At 40.1% G+C, this 13584-nt stretch overlaps 1 protein-coding gene across 6 annotated transcripts in view; it reads left to right on the top strand.

Moving 5' to 3' along the window:
• Positions 1 to 13584, top strand: part of adam11 (ADAM metallopeptidase domain 11) — a 287890-nt gene that overhangs the window by 154531 nt on the left and 119775 nt on the right. For all 6 annotated transcript variants that reach the window (XM_063037211.1, XM_063037208.1, XM_063037207.1 and 3 more), the window contains exon 14: positions 13187 to 13238. In XM_063037211.1, the coding sequence (XP_062893281.1) occupies positions 13187 to 13238 (52 nt within the window). The remainder of the gene's footprint in view (positions 1 to 13186; positions 13239 to 13584) is intronic.

Genomic DNA, 13584 nt, shown 5'->3' with positions numbered 1-13584 from the left:
TAAGAATAATGACTAATTTATTGAATTTTTTGAGTTTTAATGTTAATGGGCTTAATGGACCAGTGAAAAGAAAAAGAATCTTAACACATATTAAAAAAATGAAGATAGATTTAGCTTTTTTACAGGAAACGCACCTAACAGAAACAGAACATCAGAAACTAAAGAGAGATTGGGTGGGTGGTGTTGTTGCGGCTTCATTTAATTCAAAAGCGAGGGGAGTAGCAATTTTGATCAATAGAACGTTACCAATTAGAATACAAAATGTAATAACTGATTCTGCGGGGAGATATGTGATTATACATTGTCAACTTTTTTCTAAACTATGGACTTTTATGAATATTTATGCACCAAACGAAAATGATGCAAAATTCATACAAGAAGCTTTTTTGAATTTGGTGGATGCACATGAAAAAATATTAATTGGAGGAGACTTTAATTTTTGCTTAGACCCAGTCTTAGATAGATCAACCAAGGCTGTTATAAAATCGAAGGTAGTAAATTTAACTTTATCATTGACGAAAGATTTAAATTTGATTGATATATGGAGAAGAATCAATCCTAAAGAAAGAGACTATTCGTTCTATTCCCATAGACATAAAACTTACTCAAGGATAGATTTTTTTCTATTATCAATGCATATTCAACACAGAGTGAAAAATATGGAATATAAAGCAAGAATATTATCAGATCATTCTCCTTTATTAATGACAATAATAATGGCTGATAAGGAAGAAGTGGCTTATAGATGGAGATTTAATTCAACATTATTAAAACGTCAAGATTTTTGTGATTTTATGAAAAAGCAGATTCAATTTTTTTTGGATACAAATTTTCATTCAGTGGATGATAAATTTATATTATGGAATGCGATGAAAACATATCTTAGGGGCCAGATAATAAGTTATACGTCTAAAATTAAGAAAGAATATATAGCAGAACTAGATCAATTGGAAAAAGAGATTACAAAAATAGAAAAAGAATCTCAAAGATATATGTCAGAAGAAAAACGAAGGCAACTTGTCAATAAGAAGTTACAATATAATATGCTTCAGACATATAGAATGGAAAAAGAAATTATAAGAACTAAACAAAGGTATTGTGAGTTAGGTGAGAGAGCACATAAAATTCTTGCCTGGCAGTTGAAAACAGAACAAGCTTCCAAAACAATAAATGCAATTAGAACAAGGGCAAATAAAATATCTTATAAACCTCTTGAAATAAATGAAACCTTTAAAAATTTCTATTCTGAATTATATCAATCAGAATCTGAAAATGATGTTAATGAGATAGAAAGGTTTTTATCACAAGTATCTCTTCCAAAATTGAATTTGGAAGAACAGAAGGGACTAGATATGCCTTTTACATTAAAAGAAGTTGAAGAAGCTTTAGGATCACTCCAAAGTAATAAATCTCCAGGAGAAGATGGTTTTCCACCTGAATTTTATAAAAAATTTAAAGATTTATTATTTCCTCTCTTTATGGAACTAATACGTCGAGCAGAAAAAATACATAAACTTTCAGAATCTTTTTCAACAGCGATTGTAATAGTATTGCCAAAAAAAAGACAGAGATCCTATGAAACCAACATCATACAGGCCTATTTCTTTATTGAATACGGATTATAAAATAATAGCAAAAATTTTATCGAATAGATTATCTAAATATTTACAAAAATTAATACATATGGATCAAACAGGATTTATTAAAAATAGACAATTGGCAGATAATGTAACCCGGCTACTCAGTATAATTCATTTGGCACAAAAAAGGGACAAGAAGAGTAGTAGTAGCCTTGGATGCAGAAAAAGCATTTGATAGATTAGAATGGGATTTTTTATTTAAAGTATTAGAAAAATATGGGTTAGGAACATCTTTTATAAATTGGATTAAAACTTAAAATTCTAACCTTAAGGCTAAAGTAGTGACAAACTCTCAAATTTCAACACTATTCCAGTTAAAAAGATCAACTAGACAAGGTTGTCCATTATCACCTGCTTTATTTGTACTGGCGATAGAGCCATTAGCAGAACTAATCAGAATTGATCCAGATATTATGGGTTTTAGAGTTAATCAGGAGGAATATAAAATTAATCTTTTTGCCGATGATGTTTTGATCTATTTAACAAACCCACAACATTCGTTACATAAATTATCTTCTAGATTGGATGAATATGGGAAGGTATCAGGTTACAAAATAAATTGCGATAAAAGTGAAATTTTACCTCTTACTAAAGGAGACTATAGTCAATGTCGATTAGTAACCCAATTTAGAAGGCCGGTAAATGGTATAAAGTATTTAGGTATAAGACTTGATGTAAAGAATTTATATTAATTTAATTATTTACCACTATTGAAAAAAATTCAAGAAGATTTTGACAAATGGATGATACTACCAATAACATTAGTAGGTAGAGTCAATGTTATAAAAATGAATATATTTCCTAGATTACAGTATTTGTTTCAAACATTACCAATACAATTGCCACAGAAATTTTTTCAAGAGTTTAATAAATGTGTGAGAAAATTTCTTTGGAAAGGTAAAATGTCAAGAATATCATTGGAAAAATTGACATGTAAATTTGGGTTAGGAGGGTTACAACTTCCAAACTTTAAAAACTATTATAAAGCAAATCAACTTAGATTTATTGCATCTTTCTTCGATGATCGAAAACCAGCATGGATTAAAATAGAATAAGACAAGATAGGAGAAAATAGACCTGAAGATTTTATATATAAATGGGAATCTAAGTGGATACAGGAAAAGAAAGAATCTCTATATTAACACATTTGATTGATCTCTGGAATAAGATAAATGTTGATAATGAAACACAGAAATCTCTATTAGCAAGGAGACCTTTGTTCCAAAACAGACTTATTCCTTTTACAATGGACAATCAACTTTTATATAATTGGTACCAAAAAGGGATTAAATTTATAGGAGATTGTTTTGAACGAGGTATATTGATGTCATTTGAACAATTAAAGGATAAATATAAAATATCAAATAATACTTTCTTTTGTTACTTTCAATTAAGGGCTTACTTGAAAGGTAAGCTGGGTCAAACAATGTTTTTGCCAAAACCTAATGAAATTGAAATTTTAATTCAAAAAGGGAAAATTAAAAAATTTATTTCTTGTATGTATAATTTGATTCAAGAACAGACAATTAAACAAGGAACCCATAAGTCAAAGCAAAAATGGGAAACAGATCTGAATATTAATATTGATGAAACAAATTGGTCAAGACTCTGTCTTGACAGTATGACAAATACAATAAATGTTCGACTTAGATTAGTACAATATAATTTTTTACACCAATTATATATTACACCACAAAAAATAAATAGATTAAATTCAAATCTATCCGATAAATGCTTTCGGTGTAATCAAGAAATTGGTACTTTTTTACATTCTACTTGGTCTTGTTTTAAAATTCAACCCTTTTGGATAAATTTAAGAGTCTTATTGGAACAAATTACTGGAATTCAACTTCCACATAACCCTGTATTATTTCTATTAGGTGATATTGAAGGGATTAAGCCGAAACTTAAATTGAATAAATATCAGAAAGAATTTATAAAAATTGCATTGGCAGTAGCTAAGAAGACTATAGCAGTTACTTGGAAATCTGATTCGTATTTAAGTATGGATCATTGGAATAATGAAATGGCTAGTTCTATTCCACTCGAAAAAATTACTTATAATTTAAGAGATAAATATGTAACATTTTTGAATATTTGGCGCCCTTATTTACAAAAGATAGGATGGCATATTTAAGTGCTCCAATAAAGATCTTGGTCCCTTGGGGAAAGTAACGAATAATTATACCAAATTTATTTTGAATCCCATGGAGCATATGGAAACCTTCCAATACCCAGGCGGCTCTTTTTTTTTCTCTTTTCTTTCTTTTTAGGTAGGACTATATATGGGGGGGGGAGGGGGGGAGGGTAGATTTTATCTTTTCATGTATTCTTTTTGAAAACTCTAAAAATTATATTACAAAAAAAAATTCCAACAGATTTTTCAGGCAAGATTTTCCCTTGAGGAAACTATGCTGACTATGGCCTATTTCATCATGTGCCTACAAGTTCCCTGAGATCTCATCCTTAATAATCAACTCCAACATCTTCCCAACCACTGAGATCAGACTTATTGGCCTATAATTTCCTTTCTTCTACCTCTCTCTTCAGTGCAATTTCCGGTCTTCCGGAACCATTACAGAATCTAGTGATTCTTGAAATATCATTACTAATGCATCCATGATTTCTTCAGCCACCTTTTTCAGAGCCCTGGGGTATACACCGTCTGGTTCAGTTGACTAATCTACTTTCAGACCTCCCAGTTTCCCAAGAACCTTCTCTCCAGTAGTGGTAACTTCACATGTTTCATGACCCTTGACACCTGGAACTTCTACTATAGTGATAATGTCTTCCACAGTGAAAGCCAATCCAGAATACTTATCAGTTCATTCTGTCATTTTCTTATTCCTCATTACTACCTCTCCAGCATCGTTTTCCCAGCAGTCCAATCTCCACTGTTACCTCTCTTTTACATCTAATGTATCTCAAGAAACTTCTGGTATCTTCTTTAATATTATTGGCTACCTTACTTGCATATTCCATCTTTACCTTCTTAATGGTTTTAGCTGCCTTATGGTGTTTTTAAAAAGTTTTCCAATCCTATGATTTCCCACTAATTTTGGCTCTATTATATGCCCTCTCTTTGGCTTTTATGTTGGCTTTGACTTCTCTTGTTAGCCACGGTTATGTCATCTTGCCTTCAAAATGTTTTTTCCTCTTTGGGCTGTATATATACTGCCTCTTCTGAATTGCTTCCAGGAATTCCAGCTGTTGCTGCTTTTCCATCATCCCTGCCAGTGTTCTTTTCCAATCAATTCTAGCCAGCTCTTCTCTCATGCCTCTGTAATTCCCTTTACTCCACATCTGACTTCAGCTTCTCCTTCTTAAATTTCAGGGTGAATTTGATCATGTTATAATCACTTTTGCCTTTGGGTTCCTTAGCTCCCCAATCAATTCCGGTTCATTGCACAATTCCCAATCCAGAATAGCTGATCCTCTAGTGAGCTCAACCACAAGCTACTCTAAAAAGCCATCTCGTTAGCACTCTAGAAACTCCCCCTCCTGAAACCAGCACCAATCTGATTTTCCCAATCTCCCTGCCTATTGGAATCCCCCATTACTATTGTAACATTGCCCTTTTGGCACGCATCTAGTACACCTTTGTCAGAAAACAGCCCGTCCCAATCCATATATTTGCCAGAACTTTTCTGATGCCATCAAAATTGGCCTTTCTCCAATTTAGACCTTAGACCATAAGACATAGAAGCAGAATTTAGCCACTTGGCCCATCGAGTCCACTCTGCCATTCAATCATGGCTGATCCTTTTCTCCCCTGTCAGCCTCACTCCCTGGCCTTTAGAATCTCAACCCACAGACCAGACCTATCTTTTTGCATGTTTACTTTGAAACAAATGGTATTGTGATCACTAGATGCAGTGTTCCCCTGCACAAACTTTTGTCACCTGCCCTGTCTCATACCCTAATAACAGATCTGGTATCGCATACTCTCTCTTTGGGACTTCTATGTTCTGATGAAGGAAACTTTCCTGAACTCATTTGACAAACTCTTTCCTAGCTAGTCCTTTTACAGTACGGATTCCCAGTCAGTATGTGGAAAGTTAAAATCACCTACTTTAACAACCTTATGTTTTGGGCAGCAGTCTGTGACCTCTGTACAAGTTTGTTCCTCTAAATCCCTAGGACTGTTGGGTGGTCTGTAATATACTGTAGCCCCATTAGTGTTGTCATAGCTTTCTTATTTCTCAGTTCCACCTGTAACTTCTCACTAGTCGAGTTCTCTAGTCTAGCCTGACAGAGCACTGTTGTGACAATTTCCTCCTCTGTTTACCCCTCCTGCTCTGTCATGTCTAACACGATGGAACCCTGGAATATTGAGCTGCCAGTCCTGCCCCTCCTGCAACCAAGTTTCATTAATGGCTACAACATCATATTTCCAGGTGTTGATCCATGCCATAACTCATCTACCTTTCCTACGAGACTTCTTGCATTGAAATATAGGCAGTTCAGGACACTTGTCACACCATGCTCAACCTTTTGATTTCTGACTCTGTCTGAGGTCTTACCAATATCTATGTCCACAACCTGTCCACTAACTGTTTTGGCATTCTGGTTCCCATCCCCCTGCAACTGTAGTTTAAACCACACTGTGCAGTGTTAACAAATCTTCCTGCAATGATATTAGTCCCCCTCTAGTTCAGATGTAGACCATTCCTTCTGTATAGGCCCATATTCCCTGGAAGAGAGCCAAATGATCTAAAAATCTTTTGCCCTCCCTCCTGCACCAACTCCTTAGCCACATGTTAAACTGTATAATCTTCCTAGTTCTGGCCTCACTAGTACATGGCATGGGTAGCAATCCTGAGATCACAACCCTGGGGGTCCTGCCCTTTAACTGAGCACCTAATTCCGTGAACTCCTTATGCAGAACCTTGTCGCTCGTCCTATCCATGTCATTGGTACCTACATGGACCATGACTTCTGTCTGTTCACCCTCCCACTTGAGAATGCTGAGGACTCGATCCGAGATGACCCGGGCCCTGGCACCCTGGAGGCAACATATCATCCGGGAATCTCATTCTCCCCACAGTACCTCCTATCTGTTCTCCTACCTATCAAATCTCCTGTCACCACAGTGTGCCTCTTCTCCCCTTCCCTTCTGAGTCACAGAGGCAGACTCAGCACCAGAGACCCAACCACTGTGACTCTCCTCTGTTAGGTCAACCCTCTCCACCCCCCAGACAGTACCCAAGTGATTTACCTGTTGTTGAGGGGGGTGGCCACAGGAATACTCTGTGCTGGTTCCTTAACCCCTTTCCGCTTCTCAACTTGTCATCCAGTTTCCTGTATCCAGCACCTCGGGTGTGACTACCTCTCTATATGTCCTATCTATCACCCCCTCAGCCTCCCGAATGATCCAGAGTTCATCCAGCTCCAGCTCCAGCTCCTTAACGTGGTTTGTTAGAAGCTGCAGCTGGATGCACTTCTCGCAGTTGTAGTCACCAAGGATACTAGCGGTCTCCCTGACTTCCCACATCCCGCAAGAGGAGCATTCTACTACCCCGCCTAGCATCTCTACTGTCCTAGCTAAGCAGATATAAAGAAGGGAAGGAAAAAAAAAACACCTAGAACTTTTCTTTGTTTTCTCTGACTAAAGCCTCTCTTTGCTGAAGCCTCGAAGAGCTCAAGATCACTACTCTAACTCTGTCCGCAAGAACTATGGCCTTTGCGTTTTCCCCTGACTAATCAGTCCTAAATGTGGATTGGTTGGTGGTCAAAGCTGTCATCTTCTCCTCAATATTTTAGGTTGAGACTGTCATCTGGTCCTAAGTCTTCAATACCAACATTAAACAAAAATCTATGACTCTCAATATTCAATTGATTACCAGGTTCAACTGCTTTTACCCTTCTACCACACTTTATGCTTGAAAATTGTAAGATTTTGACCCATGTTCTGGACTCTCACAGCAGAGACAGTGATTTATTTCTTTTGTCCACCAAATCTTTTATCCTATGAAACACTTCATGGAAACATAGAAAACCTGCAGCACAATACAGGCCCTTTGGCCACAAAGCTGTGCCAAACATGTCCTTACCTTAGAACTACAGAGCCTTATTCTATTTTTCTAAGCTCCATGTAGCCATCCAGGAGTCTCTTAAAAGACCCTATCATTTCCGCCTCCACCACCGTCGCCGGCAGCCCATTCCACGCACTCACCGCTCTGCGTAAAAAAACTTACCCCTGACATCTCCTCTGTACCTACTTCCAAGCACCTTAAAACTATGCCCTCTCATGCTAGCCATTTTAGCCCTGGGAAAAAGCCTTTGACTATCCACACGATCAATGCCTCTCTTCATCTTATATACCTCTATCAGGTCACCTCTCATCCTCTGTCGCTCCAAGGAGAAAAGGCCGAGTTCACTCAACCTATTCTCATAAGGCATGCTCCCCAATCCAGGCAACAGCCTTGTAAATCTCCTCTGCACCCTTTCTATGGTTTCCACATCCTTCCTGTAGTGAGGTGACCAGAACTGAGCACAGTACTCCAAGTGGGGTCTGACCAGGGTCCTATATAGCTGCAACATTACCTCTCTGCTCTTAAACTGAGTCCTATGGTTGATGAAGGCCAATGCACCATATGTTTTCCTAACCACAGAGTCAACCTGCGTAGCAGCTTTGAGTGTCCTATGGACTCAGACCCCAAGATCCCTCTGATCATCCACACTGCCAGGAGTCTTGCCATTAATGCTATATTCTGCCATCGTATTTGACCTACCAAAATGAACCCCCTCACACTTATCTGGGTTGAACTCCATCTGCCACTTCTCAGCCCAGTTCTGCATCCTATCAATGTCCCACTGTAACCTCTGACAGCCCCCCACACTATCCACAACACCCCCAACCTTTATGTCATCAGCAAATTGACTAACCCATCCCTCCACTTCCTCATCCAGGTCAAAATCAGGAAGAGTAAGGGTCCCAGAACAGATCCCTGAGGCACACCACTGGTCACCGACCTCCATGCAGAATATGACCCGTCTACAACCACTCTTTCCCTTCTGTGGGCAAGCCAGTTCTGGCTCCACAAAACAATGTCCCCTTGGATCCCATGCCTCAATAATTATTTTCTCAATAAGCCTTGTATGGGGTACCTTATCAAATGCCTTGCTAAAATCCATTTGCACTACATCTACGGCTCTATCTTCATCAAAGGGTTTAGTCACATCCTCAAAAAATTCAATCAGGCTCGTAAGGCATGACCTGCCTTTCACAAAGCCATGCTGACTATTCTTAATCATATTATGCCTCTCCAAATGTTCATAAATCCTGCCTTTCAGGATTTTCTCCATCAACTTACCAACCACTGAAGTAAGACTCACTGGTCTATAATTTCCTGGGCTATCCCGACTCCCTTTCTTGAATAAGGGAACAACATCCGCAACCCTCCAATCCTCCGGAACCTCTCCCATCCTCATTGATGATGCAAAGATCATCGCCAGAGGCTCAGCAATCTCCTCCCTCACTTCCCACAGTAGCCTGGGGTACATCCCATCCTGTCCCGGTGACTTATCCAACTTGATGCTTTCCAAAAGCTCCAGCACATCCTCTTCCTTAATATCTACATGCTCAAGCTTTTCAGTCCACTGCAAGTCATCCCTAAGATCCTTTTCCATTGTGAATACTGAAGCAGAGTATTCATTAAGTACCTCTGCCATCTCCTCCGGTTCCATACACACTTTTCCACTGTCACACTTGATTGGTCCTATTCTCTCACGTCTTATCCTCTTGCTCTTCACATACTTGTAGAATGCCTTGGGTTTTCCTTAATCCTGTCTACCAAGGCCTTCTTATGGCCCCTTCTGGCTCTTCTAATTTCATTCTTAAGCTCCTTCCTGCTAGCCTTAAAATCTTCTAGATCTCTGTCATTACCAATTTTTTTGAACCTTTCATAAGCTCTTATTTTCTTCTTGACTAGATTTACAACAGCCTTTGTACAGTACGATTCCTGTACCCTACCATCCTTTCCCTGTCTCATTGGAATGTTTCTGCACAGAACCCCATGCAAATGATGTCATTCAATTAGATCATTCTGTGGCAAGGACGAAAATATAATCTACAATCTGTCCTCCAAGTTTAACATTTCCCCACATTTGTGTAAATAAAAACTTAATTAAGAGCTCCCAAACTACTTCTGTGCTTTGAGCTGACTGTGATCTCCATTGACCGGTTTGGTAAGTGTATACTTATATCATATAGATCCACAACCCTGTTCACATGACAGTTTAGAAATCTTCAGCGGTTTGCTATTCCAAAACATTGGTTGAGCTGAATATCAATACAGTGGATTCCAGTTAATTGCGACACAGCAGGACCAGTACATAGAACAAATTTACAGGATATTACTGGCTCTTTGGCCCACAATATTGTGCCAACCATGTAATCTACTCTAGAAACCATAACCCCACAGCTCCCTATTTTTCCAAGCTCCTTGTACCTATCTAAGAGGTTCTTACAGTAAAAGACCCTATTGTACCCACCTTCACCACCGTCGCTGGCATTGCATTCCACGCACTCAACACTCTCTGTGTAAAAAACTTACCCTTGACATCTCCCCTGTACCTCCTTCCAAGCACCTTAAAACTGTGCCCTCTCGTGTTAGCCATTTCAGCCCTGGGAAAAAGCCTCTGACTATCCACACGATCAGTGCTTCTCATCATCTTGTACATCTCTATCAAGTCACCTCTCATCCTCCGTCGCTCCAAGGAAAAAAGGCTGAGTTCACTCAACCTGTTCTCATAAGGCATGCTGTCCAGTCCAGGCAACATCCTTGTAAGTCTCCTCTGCACCCTTTCTATGGTTTCCACATCCTTCCTGTAGTGAGGTGACCAGAACTGAGCACAGTACTCCAAGTGGGGTCTAACTAAGGTCTTATATAGCTATAACATTAGCTCACTGTTCTTGAACACAATCCTAAGGTTGATGAAGACCAACACAGCATACGCCTTCTTAACAACATTGTCAACCTGCGCAGCAGCTTTGAATGTCCTATGGACACGGTCCCCAAGATACCTCTGATCCTCCACACTGCCAAGAGTCTTACCATTAATATTATATTCTGTCTTCAAATTGGACCTAACAAAATGAACCACTTCACACTTATCTGGGTTGAACTCCATCTGCCACTTCTCAGCCCAGTTCTGCATCCTATCAATGTCCTGTTGTAACCTCTTAAACCATCCAGACAATCCACAACACCACTAACTCTTGTTTCAGCAGCACACTTATTAACCCACCCTTCTATTTCCTCATCCAGGTCATTTATAAAAATCATGAAGAATAGGGGTCCCAGAATGGATCCCTGCAGAACACCACTGGTCACTGACCTCCATGCAGAATATGAACCATTTACAAACCACCCTTTGCCTTCTGTGGGCAAGCCAATTCTCGATCCACAAAGCAAGATCTCCTTGGATCCCATGTCTCCTTACTTCCTGAAGGAGCCTTGCATGGGGAACCTCATCAAATGTCTGACTGAACTTCTTATATACCACATCCACTTTTATTGATACCGACCCCTACGGAACACCACTAGTCACTGGCAGCCAACCAGAAAAGAAACCTTCTATTCCCACTGGCTGCCTCCTACCAATCAGCCAATGATCTAAGTATGCCAGTAACTTTCCTGTAATACCATGGGCTCTTAACTTGGTAAGCAGCCTCATGTGTGGCACCTTGTCAAAGGCCTTCTGAAAGTCCAAATATACAACATGCATTACATCCCCTTTATCTATCCTACTTGTAATCTCCTCAAAGAATTCCAACAGGTTCATCAGGCAAGATTTTCCCTTAAGGAAACCATGCTGACTTTGTCCTACCTTGTCCTGTGTCTCCAAGTACTCCATAACCTCATACTTAACAATTGACGTCAACATCTTCCCAACCACTGAGGTCAGGCTAACTGGTTGATAATTTCCTTTCTCCTGCCTTCCTCCTTTCTTAAAGAGTGAAGTGACATTTGCAATTTTCCAGTCCTCTGGTAGTAAGGAAGAGAGCAGGCAAGGAGTTATAGTGAGAGGGACAGAGGGAGAAAAAAGAGAGAGAGAAAAAAGGGGGGGGGGAATATTAAAATAAATAAATAACGGTGGGGTACAAGGGGGAGTGGGGCATTAGTGGAAGTTAGAGAAGTCAATGTTCACGCCATCAGGTTGGAGGACGGAATATAAGGTGTTGTTCCTCCAACCTGAGTGTGGCTTCATCTTGACAGTAGAGGAGGCCGTGGATCGACACTCAAAATGGGAATGGGATGTGGAATTAAAATGTGTGGCCACTGGGAGATCCTGCTTTCTCTGGCGGACAGAGCGTAGGTGTTCAGCGAAACGGTCTCCCAGTCTGTGTCAGATCTCGCCAATATATAGAAGGCCACCTCGAGAGCACCGGACGCAGTATATCACCTCAGTCGACTCACAGGTGAAGTGTCGCCTCACCTGGAAGGACTGTCTGGGGCCCTGAATGGTGGTAAGGGAGGAAGTGTAAGGGCATGTGTAGCACTTGTTCCGCTTACAAGGATAAGTGCCGGGAGGGAGATTGGTGGGAAGGGATGGGGGGGACGAATGGACAAGTGAGGGAGACTCTCACTTTAACTCCTTGCCTGCTCTCCACTCTCCCCTCTTCTCTTTCTCCCCAGGCTTCCAATATCATGATCCTTTCCTTCTCCAGCTCTTAGATCCACCCCTCCCCTCCTGTCTTCTCCTATCATTTCGGATCTCCCCCTCCCCCTCCCACTTTCAAGTCTCTTATTAACTCTTCTTTCAGTTAGTCCTGACGAAGGGTCCCGGCCCGAAACATCGACTGTACCTCTTCCTGTAGATGCTGCCTGACCTGCTGCGTTCACCAGCATTTTGTGTGTGTTGCTTGAATTTCCAGCATCTGCAGATTTCCTCGTGTCTGGTAGAAATTTGTTTTCACTTTGACATGAAAGAGTCATTTCTGTTGATCAGTGTGAGAAAAGCCAAATCATCCAATGTGATTCAATGTTGAAAAACTTCCAAGGGGTGAATACTTGTTATAGGCACTGTACCTTCCAGCTGTCTCTATCGTGCCTATAGGATCTTGTCTCTGTTCCTCCGACTATGGAATCTCCTATCACCACTGCAGTCGTCTTCTGAGCCACAGCACCAGACTCAGTGTCAGAGATCAGTTCACTGTAGCTTCCCCTGGTAGGTCGTTCCCCCTTGACAGTGTTGAAAGCTGGGTTCTTATTATTGAGGGGAACGGCCACAGGAGTACTCTGCACTGGCTGTGCATTTCCCTTCCTTCCCCTGACAGTAATTCAGTTACCTGTCTCCTGCAATCTGGGGGTGACTACTTCCCTGTGGTCCTACCTGAAACTAATCTGCCAAACTTCCTCTCCAACATATTGGAGGACTGGAAATATACTGAATGCCCGATAAAGGATAAAACACCATCAGCTTTCAGAATCGTCTCTGCAATAGGTGTTTCACAGATGATGTGATATATGTATATATGATTCTGAATCATATCCATTGCACATGTTCTCCAAATATTTTCTGTTTTTTTTCATTCACAGATAATTGTCGGTGCACTGACGTCTGGTTTGGTTGTATAATGGAGGATACAGGGTAAGATGAAGAATGTAGCTTATTATGTTTTTTGAAAGATACATATCATACAAATGACTGGTAGGAGACTACATTTATAAAACACAGGTTAGGCTGGAGTGTCTTGTCCAATGCCGACTCCACACTTTGCGGAGGATGCCCAGGCCTTGAGAATGTACAGAGAGTCTTTACTTGATTGGTACTTTGGATGACAATAGTCAATAGGTTCAGGAGTAGGCCATTTGGCCCTTCGAGCCAGCACCGCCATTCACTGTGATCATGGCTGATCATCCACAATCAGTATCCAGTTCCTGCCTTATCCCCATAACCTTTGATTCCACTATCTTTAAGAGCTCTATCCATCTCT

Source organism: Mobula hypostoma, chromosome X1 (genome assembly GCF_963921235.1).
Source record: "Mobula hypostoma chromosome X1, sMobHyp1.1, whole genome shotgun sequence".
NCBI classification, from domain to species: domain Eukaryota; kingdom Metazoa; phylum Chordata; class Chondrichthyes; order Myliobatiformes; family Myliobatidae; genus Mobula; species Mobula hypostoma.
Note: the sequence above shows the minus strand (reverse complement) of the source record. Positions and strands in the feature narration are given on the sequence as shown.